The sequence below is a fragment of the Megalobrama amblycephala genome, linkage group LG22 (assembly GCF_018812025.1).
Source record: "Megalobrama amblycephala isolate DHTTF-2021 linkage group LG22, ASM1881202v1, whole genome shotgun sequence".
Classification (NCBI taxonomy): Eukaryota; Metazoa; Chordata; class Actinopteri; order Cypriniformes; family Xenocyprididae; genus Megalobrama; species Megalobrama amblycephala.
In genome coordinates this window covers 6,281,073-6,298,341 of record NC_063065.1, presented here as the reverse complement: position 1 = coordinate 6,298,341, position 17,269 = coordinate 6,281,073, and the positions used below count along the sequence as shown (strand labels likewise).

Genomic DNA, 17,269 nt, shown 5'->3' with positions numbered 1-17,269 from the left:
AACTAACATCCCCCACTGATGCCAGTGTCCTGCGCCACATTACCCGGAGGGAAATAATCTCACCTCTCTAACCTCAGCCCTGACTCTGAACCTAACCTCAATATAAATCTCAACCCTGACTCCTCCAAATAAAATCAGTGCTGAAAATAATGATTTAATTTTACAGTATACACAGCATTTGACTCTAGACAGTGAAATGGAATAGAATGCAGAAGCTTTTTTTTATTTTGATTTAATATCGGTGAATGCGATTTGACCAAGTAGAACATGTTCCAGGATCAAACCAATCAACCAATCAGATTTGAGGGATAGGTTTAAAGTTAATGCATGTTACAACAAGGATTAGGGACTTTACAAGGATTTTACAACATTCTTATTCACCTATCATTTCGTTCTGATTTTAGAGATAAGTTATGGGTAGGGTTAGGTTTAGGTATAGGAATGTTGTTCAGGATCAACAAAAGATGTTGATCCAGGAACATGTCTTACTTGGCAAAATCTTATATAAAAACAAAGTTGCAGTGTGAAGGTGTTGCAAAAACAGAAAGATACATTACGTGTCATGATGCAAACTCAGGAAATAAAAGGCAGGATGTAAACGCAGCAGTATTTTCTTTTTCATTCAACACAAACTCAGAATACACTTAAAGGTGCCCTAGATTGTTTTTTTTACAAGATGTAATATAAGTCCTAGGTGTCCCCTGAATGTGTCTGTGAAGTTTCAGCTCAAAATACCCCATAGATTTTTTTTAATTAATTTTTTTAACTGCCTATTTTGGGGCATCATTAACTATGCACTGATTTTTTCAGCATGGCCCCTTTAAGAGATGCGCTCCCTCTGCCCCACGAGCTCTCGACTATATATACATCGCATAAACAAAGTTCACACAGCTAATATAACCCTCAAATGGATCTTTACAAGATGTTCGTCATGCATGCTGTATGCATGCTTCGAATTATGTGAGTAAAGTATTTATTTAGATGGTTACGTTTGATTCTGTGTGAGTTTGAGGCTATGCTCTGTGGCTAAAGCTAACATTACACACTGTTGGAGAGATTTATAAAGAATGAAGTTGTGTTTATGAATTATACAGACTGCACGTGTTTAAAAATGAAAATAGCAACGACTCTCGTCTCTGTGAATACAGTAAGAAACGATGGTAACTTTAACCACATTTAACAGTATATTAGCAACATGCTAATGAAACATTTAGAAAGACAATTTACAAATATCACTAAAAATATCATGATATCATGGATCATGTCTGTTATTATCGCTCCATCTGACATTTTTTGCTGTTGTTCTTGCTTGCTTACCTTGTCTGTGCACAGATCCAGCCGTTAACACTGCCTTTCCTTGTCTAATGCGTCGAATGGGCTTGCATTATGCAAATATTGGGGTCATACATATTAATGATCCCGACTGTTACGTAACAGTCGGTGTTATGTTGAGATCCGAGTGTTTTCCGGAAGTCTTTTAAACAAATGAGATTTACATAAGAATGAGGAAACAATGGGGTTTGAAACTCAATGTATGTCTTTTCCATGTACTGAACTCTTGTTATTCAACTATGCCGAGGTAAATTCAAATTCTGATTCTAGGGCACCTTTAAGTTAAACGGGAAATCAAACACAGGTAGATGAACAACACCGAACTTAAAGCTGCTGTAGGTAACTTTTGTAAAAAAAAATTTTTTACATATTTGTTAAACCTGACATTATGTCCTGACAGTAGAATATGAGACAGATAATCTGTGAAAAAATCAAGCTCCTCTGGCTCCTCCCAGTGGTCCTATTGCCATTTGCAGAAATGCACCGCTCCCGGTAAGAAACAATCAATCGGAGCCAGGAGGAGTGTCTTAGCAGTGTCAATCAATCAAGCTCGCGTGCGCGCTGATCTCACCCCTCCCATACACAGCGCCAGCGCATACAGGCTTCAAGATTACCGGTGTGCCGCAGCTTTGCTTATGGCGGAAAAACAATCCAAACTGCCAATTCCTCGAGTGGCACCTGCTCATAAAATAAAGACGGGTAAACGGAAAAAGACAGATGACGATGATAAAAAAGCCAAAAAGAAAGAATTAGATAGAGCCCGAAATAAAACGAGGGTAAATATCGGAGCGGCTTTTCCGAGGTGGAGGGAGCTATGTATCCTGAACGGATTAAAAACCGATGCAGAGTCAGCCACATTTCTGCTTGACAAGTAAGTATCCCTGCTTGATTTGTTTAATTTTTTAAGAACTACACAACTAAGATAATTTCAAAACAGGACTGACAAATTATGTATGGCATGGTTTCTTGTAGATTTCAGGGTGGTCCTTTGCATATAACATCGTTTTATTTCGCCATAAGCAAAGCTGCGGCACACCGGTAATCTTGAATTTGACGCCTGTACACTGTGCATGAGAGGAGTGTGATCAGCGCGCACGCAAGCTTGATTGATTGACACTGCTAAGACACTCCTCCTGGCTCTGATTGGTTGTTTCTTACCGGGAGCGGTGTATTTCTGCAAATGGCAATAGGACCACTGGGAGGAGCTAGAGGAGCTTGATTTTTTCACAGATTATCTGTCTCATATTCTACTGTCAGGACATAATGTCAGGTTTAACAAATATGTAAAAAAAATTTTTTTACAAAAGTTACCTACAGCAGCTTTAATGAAGAGAACACACACTAACTAAAACTGAGGGCTATACAAGGCAAAACGTGAATGAAAAGAGTTAATTGATGAAACACAGGTGTGACACATGAGGGTAAATCAAACGCAATGGCAAAACATGAACAGAAACAAAGGAAACTGAATAAAACTGAGGGGCTGTTTACACAACATTTTAGCCATTTATTTACACGACAACAGTGTGTCAGGGGCATGAAAATGTAAACTTTTGAAAACAGGTTTCAAAGTGCATGTTTTTGAAAACGATACATTATCGCCTCCGTGTAAACTACAAAAACTTGAATTTGTGAAACAAATTTGAGTCCGTGCAAATTACGTGTTCACTCTATAGACGCGTAGTGTTTCTTTACAAAGTGACATTGCCAACTACTGGCCTGGCATGCATATTACAGCATTTTTAATTGTTTTCGTGGATCCGTGTGAATGGGGATCGTTTTGACAATTGTGCCATCTGTATGAGAAAAATGCAAAGAAATTAATAAAAAATCTAAATACACTCTTAAAAATAAGAGTTCTAAAAACTGGTGATTGCATAGAAGAACCATTTTTGGTTCCCCCAAAAAACTTTCAGTAACAGTTCTTAAAGCGGAACTCAGTAAGATTTGCGAAGCTCCCCCTACAGGTTCCTTCAGTGAATCACACTGTCGTAAATACTCCAAGTGCAGCTCTGGACTACAACGACTACAACGCTCACCAGCGCAGTAGTTTTGCAAATACAGTACAAGAAATCTTGATGGAGGTGGGTAATTTTCAAAATTGTCTTAAGTCATAATATATACATTGTTTTTGAATTACCGCAAAGCATTTTGTCACTCTCGCGTGAACGTGAACATGAGGCGAGATTGTGTCGGGTCGGCGCAGCTCAACTTGCAAGTGCTGTTTTCTGGCGTAGACGTGCCAGAAGGGGTTAGTGCACGCCTCAAACACACCACTACAAGTCAATTAACCATTGGAAGGACTTAGAAAACTATTTATGAAGGTAAAAAAGTTACTTAGTTCTGCTTTAAAGGGTTAGTTCACCCAAAAATGAAATTTCTGTCATTAATTACTCACCCTCATGTCGTTCCAAACCTGTAAGACCTTTGTTCATCTTCAGAACAAAAATTAAGATATTTTTGATGAAATCCAAGAGCTTTCTGGCTCCTCCAGATAGTAATTTAACCACCACTTTCAAGGCCCAGAAAGGTACTAAAGACATCGTTAAAATAGTCCACATGACTGCAGTGGTACAACCTTAATTTATGAATTGACGAGAATACTTTTTGTACAAAAACAAAACAAAAATTCTTTATTCAACAATTTCTTCTCTCTCCTGTCATTCTCCAACGCTCTTTACACTCAGCGCTTCCAGGTTCTGTGTCAGAATGCTGGCTCAGCATTGGCCAACGCTGTTCACGTGAACAGCACAACGTTTGCGTGTGATGCTGAGGCAGGAACTGGCCAATAATGATTCGCTGTTCGGACGTAAACACGGAAGTAATGCACTGCGTCTTCAACGTAAAGATCGTAGGAGAAAGATAGGGTAGAGAAGAAATTGTTGAATTAAGTCGTTCTTTTTGTTTTGTTTTTACACAGAAAAACTATTCTCGTCACTTCATAAAATTAAGGTTGAATCACTGTAGTCACGTTGACTATCTTAATTATGTCTTTAGTAGCTTTCTGGACCTTGACAGTGGTGGTTAAATTGCTGTCTATGGAGGAGTCAGAATTTCATCAAAAATATCTTAATTTGTGTTCTAAAGATGAACAAAATTCTTACGGGTGTGAAACGACATGAGGGGGAGTAATTAATGACAGAATTTTCATTTTTGGGTGAACTAACCCTGTAAAAGAACCTTTTTCCACTATAAAGAACCTTTTGTGGAATGGAAAGCTTCCACGTTAAAGGTTCTTCATGGAACCCTAGATGGCAATAAAGAATCTTTTTTTGTAAAAGTGTAAAATTTAGAACACCTGTGAAAATTCTGTGCAGTTCTTTTGCCATGTTTGTGTTTTCTTTTTTCTAGGTAAAGATAAGAAATACAGCAACTTTAGTGAGCACATATCTCTGTATATGTACTTTTTTTAATTGTATTATTTTGTGTGATTTATTTATCACATTGTACAGTATTTTAATGTGCTCTATAAATAAATTGGAATTGGAAATTAATACAACATTCCACTGGAACCTTTGCAAAGATTAAGAGGTTTTGCCCACTGGTCATTAAAACTGCATGAATGAAACCACCATGACACAAGTTCACAGGCTCTTCCTAAGGTTGTCTACTTGTAAACTAAAATAAAATAAATATGGCATCTACCGAAACTAAAGTGCTACAATATTCTGCCATTGATATTCTGTCTCTGAAGTTCTGTGCTTTTCTCACAGGCTTTGATTCAAAAGCAATTAATAAGCTATTCTGCACAAAAACAGAACACATGAAGAACTGTCTTTTTCTTCATGTGATGGTTTCTTGCTTGTACTTGCTTGTAGTTCTTAAACCAAATAGTCACTCAAAATTGCGCATGCAATGGGAGAGGTAGAGTTTGATCAGCTTAAACAAGATGTTAACCTATTTAAGCGGCAGCATGAACAAGCTTGTTAAATGGGTTAACATCTTGAGACATTCATGAGAAAAAGAATCAGTTAACAAACTTGAGTTATGAAGGTGCTGACTAAAGGCTGGAACTGTGTGATGAGACCTAGAGACAGATCTTACTCACCATCAAACTTGAACACTTGATCTGTCTGAGCATGCTGGTTGCTGCGATACCCAACATGCAAGGCATGCCAACCCATCAAAGGTTTAAAAGGTCATAGAAGTTTGACCAATCATTTAAATTTATTGAACATAATACCCCACCCAATCATCTCAATTACATCTCAATTCGTTGCAGTGCCAAACTGGCACAAAAATACCCATGGCTGTGGCTATGAGCCTGCTGAGATGAGTTTACTGTATAGCTCATATCTGCTGACCTACGGAATCACTGTAAATCCAGGACAGTATTAGTATAACCCACATTTACACCCAGGATGCTAGAGCTTCACACAGAGAGACTTAAAACTCTCAGTGATGCAGAACGCCAAAGCCATGTAGAAGAAAACGCAGGTCCTTATAGAACAAACACAGTCATTAAGTTATGGAGGTGACCTGTTCTACATAAACAGGTGAGATCAATGGGAATTAGTGCTGGTAATTTAATCTCGGGAGAACTGGAATAGGGTTGGGAGTTGCATCTGGGACATTTCTATGACACTAAAAAAAACACTGAAACTCGTTTGAAGTGAGTGTAGCTAAAACTGAATTGTTTTTTCTTCTGTTTGATGAGCTTATAGACTCATGCAGACTTATAGGAAAGAATAATTTTATCATCTCAATAGTTTCTCCTAGATATCGATGAGATTAAATGTGGATTGAATGGAAGTTTTATTGGTTTTTATGCTCGGAAATGGAGCCCGTTGTACTCAGATTTTCTCCAACTAAAATATTTCAACATTAGCATTCAAAAGTTTGTGGTCAGTTAGATTTTTTTTCATGAATACATTTATTCAGCCAGGATTTATATTGACACAAAACAATTTCAATTTCAAATAAATTTGAACTTTCTATTAATCAATAAATCCTGAAACAAAATATATCATGGTTTCTACAAAAATCAGCATATTAATGATTTCTGAAGGATCATGTGACACTGAAAATTGGAGTAATGATGCTGAAAATTAAGCTTTGCATCACAGGAATAAAGTATTTTAAAATATAGGGTCATTTCAGGGTTATTGGGACAGTTTTTGCAATTGTGATGTCTTGGAAAAAGTGTCCCATTCAACCTGAATTCACCCTATACTTAAAATAGAAAACAGATATTACTGTTTTAATGGATTACTGTTAATTTCTGTCAAAAACATTAAAAACTCTTACAGACCCCAAACTTTTCAATGACAGTGTAAACTCAAACATTTCTTATCAACTTCTTCTAATTTATCTGAGCTGCGCAACACACATTTTTTTTTTTTTTTTGGCTTTATACTCTTACTATATGTCAACAATTGTGTCTTTTTTCCAAAGGAAGTTTATACTTAAATGAAACATAATTCAGTATTCAATTAAGTCTCCTGAGCAACGAAAGAGCAATAAGAAGTCCTGATGAGACTGCTGGCAAAGCCAAACCATTCTCATCAAAAACATGTTTGTGGAAGATCCAGTTTTCTGAAATGTTTACAGAAATCAGGTTCCTAGAAATCAGTGAAGAATAACTGATTATGTAATTCATACCATTTTAACTTAATTGAAAATGATAATACCCATTCTGTGTGCTCCTGTGGACCGTGGGGGTGATTATTTTCCGGTGAAATTCTCTGGAGATCAAAACAGGGACGAATCAGAAAAACAATTAGGTTGACACAATGATCAACCCAGTTTTCACACACATGCCAACACAAACTCAAAAGTAGGTGAATATCAATCATCAAGGTATTCAGGAGGAGTGAGAAACTTACACATCATGCAGAAACACATTAAAGTCTGAGACAGGTTCTTTAAGTTTTTGTTCATACCCGTCAGTAATGACTGACTGAACCTGAAAAGATAAAGAAAAAGGTGAAATTCTGAGGCAAACTTGCATGTCAGAGTAGGCTATCCCAGACCCCAGGTTAAAAAAAGTACATTTCTATAATATACTTAAAGTGCTCTATTTCCACGCACTAATTTTGTACTTAGTATACTAAAAATTCTTCTTTAGTACTTAAGATAATCATCTAAGTGTACTAAACTGTGCTATTGTGAGACACCATGAAATACGAACTAAAATGTGCTTTTAATATACTATATCTATATTTAAAATGTTATTTTTTTTAATACATTTTTTAAGTATATTATAGAAGTGTACTTTTTTTTCACCTGGGACTGCATTGCTACAACGTGGAAGCCGAGAGAGAATAATCTCGAGTAAATTAATACTGAAAAGTATCAATAACGAATGTTGATTATTTAACTAATTTTTGTATAAGTTGTCTATATTGTGTCATAATCACCTAGCAACATGCATACATCATACTCTATTGAAGTTTTGCTACCTACTAGTGTTCCAAATTAGTCACACATGAAGTTAACTAGTAGGCAGCTGCCTATGTAAACAATAAGCATCTTTATATTAACAGATTTATAACCATCCAGTTTTGTATTTCATGTGCACAATAGCATGCCACTCCGCCATAAATATATTGTGCACATGAATACATGAATGACCATTTGCCAAAAAGCATAAACATCACCTCAACTATTCATTCACAGTGTGAAAAATAAACCAGATATATTATGAATCATCAATGTCTAAGGTCATTAATATACTGTAGTACAGAATGCTTATCATTGTTTCAAATAATAATTTGAAAAGGAAGTACACTGTAAACAAGCTTGTATTCGTTTCCAAAGATAGTCTATCAGACTTTGATTTCTTTGAAAACAATGCTTTCACTCAGGTTTTGTAATTCTACAGCAGCCACATTCTGTCTTATTATTAACTAACACAGATCGTGTTGACAGACCAAGCAAAAGAAAGAAGAGCCCATATTTAGTAGTGCACAGTGGTTAATTAGTGTGATGGTCAACATAGCAACACTGTTTTTCTTTCTTCCTCTGCACTTCCATTTCTCCACCAACCTGGAAACTCAAATAGTCATTCTCCAGTGAAACCGTGGGATGAGGTGACAGACAGAGTGTAGTTATTTTTAATCCCTGAAGGCATCAACCACTTTTCGTTTCGTAGAATAAGGTGGGTCCAAGTACATTTTTCAGATAATTAGTTTAATAACATCTTCTCCATATATGCTTAATGAGCCATTCAAGATCAGCTTCATTCAATTAAACTTGTCAAGCGAGTCATATTTGCATTATAAGAAATGAAGGTGTGTAAAAGGCTTCTCGTGACAATGGCCTATAATTATTTTTATGGCAGCTTTGGGTGTTTTCTAATATCTAGCCTGAATATACCGCACTTGTAAAAAAAAAAAAAAAAAAAAAAAAAACGAGAAGTGCTGCAAAATGTATTGCACTTTAGGTTTGTTTGTTTGTTGGACTAACCCTCAAAGTTAGGCCTTCAATGTGTCATCCCTGAGATGACTATTAATCAGAGGTGATTTAATTATAGCTCTCTCTGTGGCTGTCCTGTGAAAAACGAGGGAAGGAAATGTTTACTTACACACTATCATCTGATAGCTGACAACGCACTTCCTCTTTCAGATGCCTGTGTGTGCTTTGACCGGTGTTGGAGTGTTTAAATGTAAGGGGTTATAAACATTAATAGTGCATAAGCACACATTTGGGCATATATGTGTGCGTTATGCTCCTTAACTACTGAATAAGTAATTTGCTAATAAATCTCACCATGAATAAGATCAATAGTATGTAAACACAAATATTTTAAACGGTAATACTACCATTAAAGGGTTAGTTCACCCAAAAATGAAAATAATGTCATTTATTACTCACCCTCATGTTGTTCCACACATCTTCAGAACACAAATTAAGATATGTTTGATTAAATCCGATGGCAGCATCTATACGTTAGTCAGCAATGGTACTTCCTCTCTCACGATCCATAAATGTACTAAAAACATATTTAAATCAGTTCATGTGAGTTTAGTGGTTCTATCTTAATATTATAAAGCGATGAGAATATTTTTTGTGCTCCAAAAAATAAAAAATAAAAAAATAACTGCTTAGGAGCGTTATGAATCTTTTGAGTCGAATCAGTGATTCGGATCGCGTTTCAAACCGCCAAACTGCTGAAATCACGTGACTTTGGCGCTCCGAATCACTGATTTGATTCGTAAAGTTAAGAAGCTTCATGAAGCAGTGAAATCGGCCATCACTGGATATTGTTAAAAAGTCGTTTTTTTTTTTTTTTTTTTTTTTTTTTGGTGCACAAAAACTTTTCTCGTCACTTTATAATATTAAGGTAATAAATGTCATTATTTTCATTTTTGGGGTGAACTTACCCTTCAAAGCCTTTTATTTGGCAAATATGCTACACATACTGCATACATAGCGAAATATTATTTTCTAATGGTCAGTCGTAAGTTTTGCATTTCACTGCATACACACAGATGCTGAATTACTAATAAGGGCATCACTGCAATGCAAGAAACTTTGCAGTAGTGCTTTCTTAGATGCAATTTATTTCATCCAATGTGTCTTATTAGAGCAGCACAGTGTGTTTGAGAGCAATTCTGCAGTTTCTGAGAAACATTACCAGTTAAAGTCTTACTAGTCTTGCACTAGTCTGTCACATGGTTTGGAGTGTTACAGTGTAGAATCTAAAAATATGATGCTCGAGAATAGCAATCTTCTGACAGTTTCAGAGAAATATGAACTGCTGAAATAAATTGGGGCATTACAAAGCAGTTTTTAAGATTTTTTAAAGATGCATTTGTCACAAAACACGACTATTAAAGTAATCTACACTTAAAGGGATAGTTAACCAAAAAATGAAAATTCTGTCATCATTTACTCCCCCTGAAGTTGAACACAAAGGACGATATTTGGAAGAATGTCAGTAACCAAGCTGATCTCGGCCTCCACCATAGTATGTTTTTTCCTACTATGGTAGTCAATGGGGGGGCGAGATCTGCTTGGTTACAAACATTCTTCCAAATATCTTTCTTTGTGTACAGCAGAACAAAGACATTCATACAGGTTTGGAACAACTTGAGGGGAGTAAATGATGACAGAATTTTCATTTTTGGGTGAACTGATTTTTAGCCCACTGTATAAACATGTTAACCTCAAACAAATATTTAAACACCTGCTTATTTCTTTACTAAACATCTACTGCCATCTCCTGGTTAAACTAAGAATCACGTGATCTAGTTTTTTTTTTTGTTTGTTTTTTAAGAGTAAAATATGCCCTTTCTCTCTGTTTTCCAGATAGCAGTAATTATATTTATGTTGACATATAATAAATATAAAAGTCTATAATATTTCTGGCTTCAAGAATTAACGTATAAATAGAATAAAAAATAAAAATAATTATACAGGTCCGGGTTTACTGTCTCTGACCAATCCCAAACTACAACTCTTCCTTGTGCGTCATCTGACTCCTCCCACTAGCGACAGTGCGAGCTCTTTGATTTTGAACTACTGTTTTTTTTCTGCTTAATCTGCATTAACTAGTTTTAGAAACTTTCTTTTTTGTTTCTGGATACATATCATCTTAAAATGCAGGCACTAAGGTATGAACAGAACGGTATATATTATATTTCATAGCTGTTATAGTAGATGTGGACAGTGAAATGTTGCACAATACAGTTGTGTCGAGGAAGTTACGTTTAATGGATTTTCATTCATATGATACAAATATTTCAGATGGTTTGAATCCAGTACAGACCTGACATGACTGGGCAAAAACCAAGGATTATTAAAACATATGTTTTATTAGTATTTCATTAAGCATGCGAAACTAGTTGACATCAAACCAACGCCCAAGTTGAGCAATATGAAAAATAATTACCTTTATCCCTTTTCCCCTCAGAAATATGTTTCGTTCGTGGTCATCTGATGCCAGACTTGACGGTAAAACTGTTATAATTACTGGAGCTAACACTGGAATTGGCAAAGAAACAGCCATTGACCTGGCAAAGAGAGGTAGACAACCTTATCTCTATAAAGATTAATATTAATATAATTGTCATATGTAAAAATGTTGTCTTTCTGGCTTTCTTCTGTCTTGTCTTTAGGGGCACGGATCATTATGGCTTGCAGGGATACAGAGAAAGCAGATGCAGCCCTGAAAGAAGTTAAGGGTGCTTCAGGAAACCAGGATGTTGTTACCAGAAGGCTTGACCTGGCAGATTCCAAATCAATCAGAGAATTTGCAGAGAACATCAATAAAGGTGAGTTATAAAAGTCCTTTATAAATGTCTTCCTTATATAGCACTACACTGATGCTACTGTATATATATATTGTCTTTCAGAGGAGAAACAAGTCAACATCTTAATTAACAACGCTGGTTTGATGGCTTGTCCTTACGGAAAGACTGCAGATGGTTTTGAAATGCAAATAGGGGTGAACCACTTGGGTAAGCATATCTAATTTGTCTGAATCGGTCACCATTTTTAACCCTAAAAGAAATTAATAGAGACATCAGAGCTGTCCTTCTTCCTGTAGGTCACTTCCTGTTGACTTACCTGTTATTGGATTTGATTAAAAGATCAACGCCAGCAAGGATCATTAATATCTCGTCCATGGCACACCAGTGGGGGACCATCAACTTAGAGGACCTCAATAGTGAGAAGAACTACGATAAACAGAAAGCCTACGCCCAGAGCAAGCTGGCAAACATTCTGTTCACTCGCTCATTGGCCAAAAGATTAGAAGGTCTGTCTCTTAAAAAAAGGACATTTACATTGCTTGTTTATATATATATATATATATATATATATATATATATATATATATATATATATATATATATATAATAAAAATGTGTTTAAGCACAATGTTTTTAATTTTTATGTATTTTTATTTTATTATTCTAATTTCATTTTATTCCTGTATTAGTAAATTGATCTTTAATTTTTTTTCCCACTTAATTAACTTTATTAATCAATTATTTAAATACCACTAAAATGCCTAAACCAGCTTCATAGAACTAAAATAGATGATAAAATATATTAAAATAAAATGTAAAATAATATAATAAAAAATATATTATAAAATGTTACAGTATATAACAGATTAAACATATTTTAAATTAATTTCTGTGCCACTTTTGCCCCTGGATAATTTCTGACCCTGTCCTGGGACGTGCATTTGTAAATAAGTAATATTATTTGATGAATAGAAAGTTCAAAAGAACAGCATTTATCTGAAATACAAAGCTTCTGTAGCATTATACACTACCGTTCAAAAGTTTGGGGTCAGTAAGAATTTTTATTTTTATTTTTTTGAAAAGAAATTAAAGAAATGAATACTTTTATTCAGCAAGGATACATTAAATCAATCAAAAGTGGCAGTAAAGACATTTATAATGTTACAAAAGATTAGATTTCAGATAAACACTGTTCTTTTGAACTTTCTATTCATCAAATAATCCTGAAAAAAAATATTGTACACAAATATTTTGTACAATTGTACACATTAAATGTTTCTTGAGCAGCAGATCAGCATATTAGAATGATTTCTGAAGGATCATGTGACACTGAAGACTGGAGTAATGATGCTGAAAATTCAGCTTTGCATCACAGGAATAAATTACTTTGTGAAATATATTCAAATAGAAAACAGTTATTTTAAATTGTAATAATATTTCACAATATTACTGTTTTTTACTGTATTTTTAATTAAATAAATGTAGCCTTGGTGAGCAGACGAAACTTCTTTTAAAAACATGAAAAATCTTAGTGGTTCCAAACTTTTGGACTGTACTGTATATATATATATATATATATATATATATATATATATATATATATATATATATATATATAAAATAAAAAAATGTGTTTAAGTACAATGTTTTTAATTTTTATGTATTTTTTATTTTATTATTCTAATTTCATTTTATTCCTGTATTAGTGTATTAGTAAATTAATCTTTAATTTTTTTTTCCACTCATTTAACTTTTTTAATAAATTATTTAAATACCACTAAAATGCCTAAACCAGCTTCATAGAACTAAAATAGATTATAAAATATATTAAAATAATATAATAAAAAATATATTATAAAATGTAACAGTATATAACAGATTAAACATATTTTAAATTAATATCTGTGCCACTTTTGCCCCTGGATAATTTCTGACCCTGTCCTGGGATGTGCATTTGTAAATATCGTTGTTTTATTTCAATAATATGATGATTGCTGCTTTCTCGTCTGGTCTTGTGTGGCGTCTCAGGTACTGGAGTGACAGCGTATGCTCTCCATCCTGGCGTGGTTCAGACTGATTTGTGGAGGCACATGAATATAGTTCTACAAGCTGGCTTGTGGTTGTCAAAGCCCTTCACCAAAACAACTGCGCAGGGAGCTCAGACCTCCATCTACTGTGCCGTGGCCCCTGAACTGGAGACAGAGAGTGGCAAATATTACAGGTCAGTGGATTTTCATCTCGATCTTAGCAAAAGAATAAATTGCAGTAGAGCAGGCCCAGATTGGCTAATCGGGAGCACCGGAAGAATTCCCAGTGGGCTATTCAGTTGTCATGGCATTGTGTTGAAATATGATCTAGAATATGTCAACACGGACAAATGTACTAAGCTGAGTAGCCTACCTTTTCCCTTAAAACCAGTCAGTGGCAGATTTAGGCATGGGCGACATGGGCAATGGCCCAGGCCGGCAAGCAAAAAAACAAAAAAAAAAACGAATTCGCGATTGGGGTTTTACCGTTCATTTGCACGTATGATATCATGTCACCCTGTGGGTAAAGTAACCTGGTCAGGAGGGACTCGGAGTGTGCGCCCAGAGAAGACAACGCACTCAAAAGTAGGCTATACGAGAAGAAGGGATGAGTGGACGTCTGTAGGGAGAGCGGGTGGGGAGCGGGACAAGTTCTAAATCAACACTAAATTATGGTAAGACAAAAGGTCTTAGCCACCGGAGGCCGATTTAGGTAAATAAATAAAAAGGAAGAGGGCAAACTTGCGAAAGATAAAGGCATGCATGCAGCTATGTCTCATATTGTAATAATAGTAGGCAAATAATAAAATATAGGGCCTATCACTTATGTTATGTTGCTTGCTATGCTATTACACATTGGCCAACAATATTCATTTTTCTGTCCAATTTGCTTACATAACCAGACAGTAAAATGTGATTTTGTCACAATGTAACTTCTTTTAAACATAATATTGTAAAGTTGTGCAGTTTTATGGTATTTTTTTGTTATTTATTTGCCTCAATTTCTATTAAGTTAAGTATATACAATTATATAAAATAGCAAAATTTTTATTTTAAATCCACTTTAAAAAAGGTCTGCATTTCTCAATTTCATTCACAGCCAAAAAAGACATGAAAAAGACATGAAAAATGGGCCTGGGTTTAGTGGACAATTGCTGCCATCTACTGGAAAGCAAACACTTTTTAAAAAATTATAATAATAATAATAATGAATTTTTAACTTTTGTTTTTTTTAACTACAGTCACTAGATGGTTACAGAATTAATCAATAACAAAATCATTATTATAACAATAATTATTATATCAATACAGTCGTGAATTAAAGTGGGCCGGTCTAATGCATGAAACTCCAGGGCTGAAAATGAGTCCCACTCCAGCCCTGCAGCAGAGCTTACCATGTAACACATAACCTAGCAAAGTACAGCATACACCTAATACAAAGTCCAATAGGGCATATTCTGTTATCATTCAGTTAAATATCATTATCATACAGCATTCAATAACTTCTGATAAACTATGATGTCATGGTGTTTCATAAACAGCTACAGTTCAGTCATGTTTTTAATAGTCTGTTAGACAGTGCTTAATTTGAGCCGGATACTGTTCCGGAAAATGTCCGATTTTGGATTTTTCGTTCCGGTATTTGGTTTTAAAGGGATAGTTCACCCAAAAATGATTTACTCACCCTCAAGTTGTTCCAAAAGCTGTATGAATATCTTTCTTCTGCTGAACATAAAAGAAGATATTTTAAAATATGTCGGTAACCAAACAGTTGATGAGCCCCACTGACTTCCATATATTTAGTCAATGGGGTCCATCAACTGTTCGCTTTAAACGATCCGGCACTAAAAAGTGCATTGCATGGTGACAGAGCAAAACAAAGCGAGTGCCGGTTTATGCAGATTAATTTAAAGGTTAGGTTTTGCTATTTGTTCTCTGAAAATATTTTTGACCAATCAGCTTTTTTAAGTTCAAAATCACTCTCATTGGTTGGTGCTTACTGCTTATTGTTTTGCATGCAGTGAGTAGCAGAACGTTTGGCTTGCTTAGTTGGGGACACCTACTATTCAACAATATTATATAGATGAATATATATAGATGAAATGCACTGAACTTATTGTATGTTCCAGGAAAACTGATGTTGTATGGTCACAGTGCCTATTAACTGCTGTTTTAATCCGGCAATTATTCATTTACAAGTTAAGCACTGCTGTTAGACAACTGTTGCACATACTCACCTGTCTTCTGCTCTCCTCGCAGTGACTGTGCACCTGCTAAATGCTCCCAGGCTGCCATGGATGATGAGACGGCCCAGCGCCTCTGGGAACTCAGCTGTAAGATGCTCAGCATCACATGGGAATGAAAACTCAACTCTCTTCCTGATGACTTCAAGTTTTATTGCAGTCTGCCTGAGATCAGCGTATCTGTCCAATTTAGAAATACTAATAGTTAATATTAATATTAACATAATATCAAAAAGAGAACTGGCTATCAAATATGATGGGCTTTACATTATGTGAAATTTTAAAACGTATATTTTTTGGTCTCAGGTTGCTTATATCTAATAATAAAGGTACATATTTATGCACTAAATTATATATTGCATTAAATAAATGCCAGATTCAAATAGTTGAAAATGCACTAAGTATATGTGAATATGTTTAATGCATTTCAATTTTTGTATCCTGGAATTAATTTGCAATAAAAAGTTTGGTATGACCCAAAATATTTGCACATTCATTTGTTTAATATGTCTCATATATGTTATATGCATACTTTTTTTGCTAAAGAAAAGAAAAAAAATATGTCAAAAACATTTAAAACATATGTTAATAATATGTTGCGTAAAATATAAAGATGCCAGTTCAGCAACTCTTGCAGCTCTGTTCTCTTCCTGACTCGGTCACCATGGCAATCTCTCATCTCTACTCTCACCCTGAGCCAGTCGTCATGACAACCTCTAATCAGCTATGCCTTCCCTTGACCCGATCACCATGAACAACCGCTAACGGCATCTCTGCTTCCCCTGGCCTAGTCCCCTTGACAACCTTCAACTGCAGCTTTTCTCTCCTTGTAACCTGTCACCATGACAACAACTCATTGCCTAATATAGTGTGATGCAGGGGAATATGAAAAATGGTCACTAGCACCACCTAGTGGCCACCAAAAATTGACATTGTCATATTTTATTTCTCTAAAACTGCAACATTAAATTATTATTTGATGTAATTATTATTTTAACCAAACAGATGTGTGTGAACATGTTCCAAGTAGGCACTGTAAAATATAAGAGTTGTACAAGTAAAACAGTGTGGTAATAATTTGAGGCCCCTACTGGCAAATCACAAGCGCTATGAGAATCGAAGCCACTTTTGTCGGGGCAATTAACCACTGAGGTAATTGAAAGGCATGAATGGAGCTCTGTGTTCAGTAATGAACTTGCATGTCATTCTCTCCTCACATCACTCTGTCCCGATGGAGCAAAAGGAGCAGAAACCGCGACGTAAGTCCTGTTTCCTTGAATCGGTCTATATTTCTAACATACAGCATTTGATCTGTAGTTTATTATATTCAGGGATGTTAACCTATTAGTCATTCACACTTAAAAATAAAGGTTCCAATTAGAACCAAGTTTTACAGTCTGGTGGCCATATGAGAACCATTTACACAAACTTTTTATTCTCTAGTTGTTTAGAAAATCATTTTGTTTTAAAG

At 35.2% G+C, this 17,269-nt stretch overlaps 1 protein-coding gene and 1 long non-coding RNA gene across 3 annotated transcripts; one reads left to right on the top strand and one right to left on the bottom strand.

The window, feature by feature from the left end:
* Window positions 1–6,922: 6,922 nt before the first annotated feature.
* LOC125258524 lies at window positions 6,923–9,199 on the bottom strand. Its single transcript, XR_007182644.1, has 3 exons — window positions 9,148–9,199; window positions 7,158–7,237; window positions 6,923–7,016 (listed from the first exon to the last, which is right to left on the bottom strand). It is a non-coding gene; the product is annotated as an uncharacterized LOC125258524 (long non-coding RNA).
* On the top strand, window positions 8,304–16,280 carry rdh12l (retinol dehydrogenase 12, like). Of its 2 annotated transcripts, none has more exons than XM_048175507.1 (7): window positions 8,304–8,431; window positions 11,189–11,301; window positions 11,394–11,549; window positions 11,631–11,735; window positions 11,825–12,034; window positions 13,557–13,749; window positions 15,815–16,280. In XM_048175507.1, exons 2-7 carry the CDS (start codon window positions 11,193–11,195, stop codon window positions 15,915–15,917), a joined length of 876 nt encoding a protein of 291 aa, XP_048031464.1. In that variant the 5' UTR covers window positions 8,304–8,431; window positions 11,189–11,192; the 3' UTR covers window positions 15,918–16,280. The 2 variants fall into 2 exon arrangements, with proteins under 2 accessions (XP_048031464.1, XP_048031462.1); XM_048175505.1 differs by lacking the exon at window positions 8,304–8,431 and adding an exon at window positions 10,729–10,889.
* The last annotated feature ends 989 nt before the right edge of the window (window positions 16,281–17,269 follow it).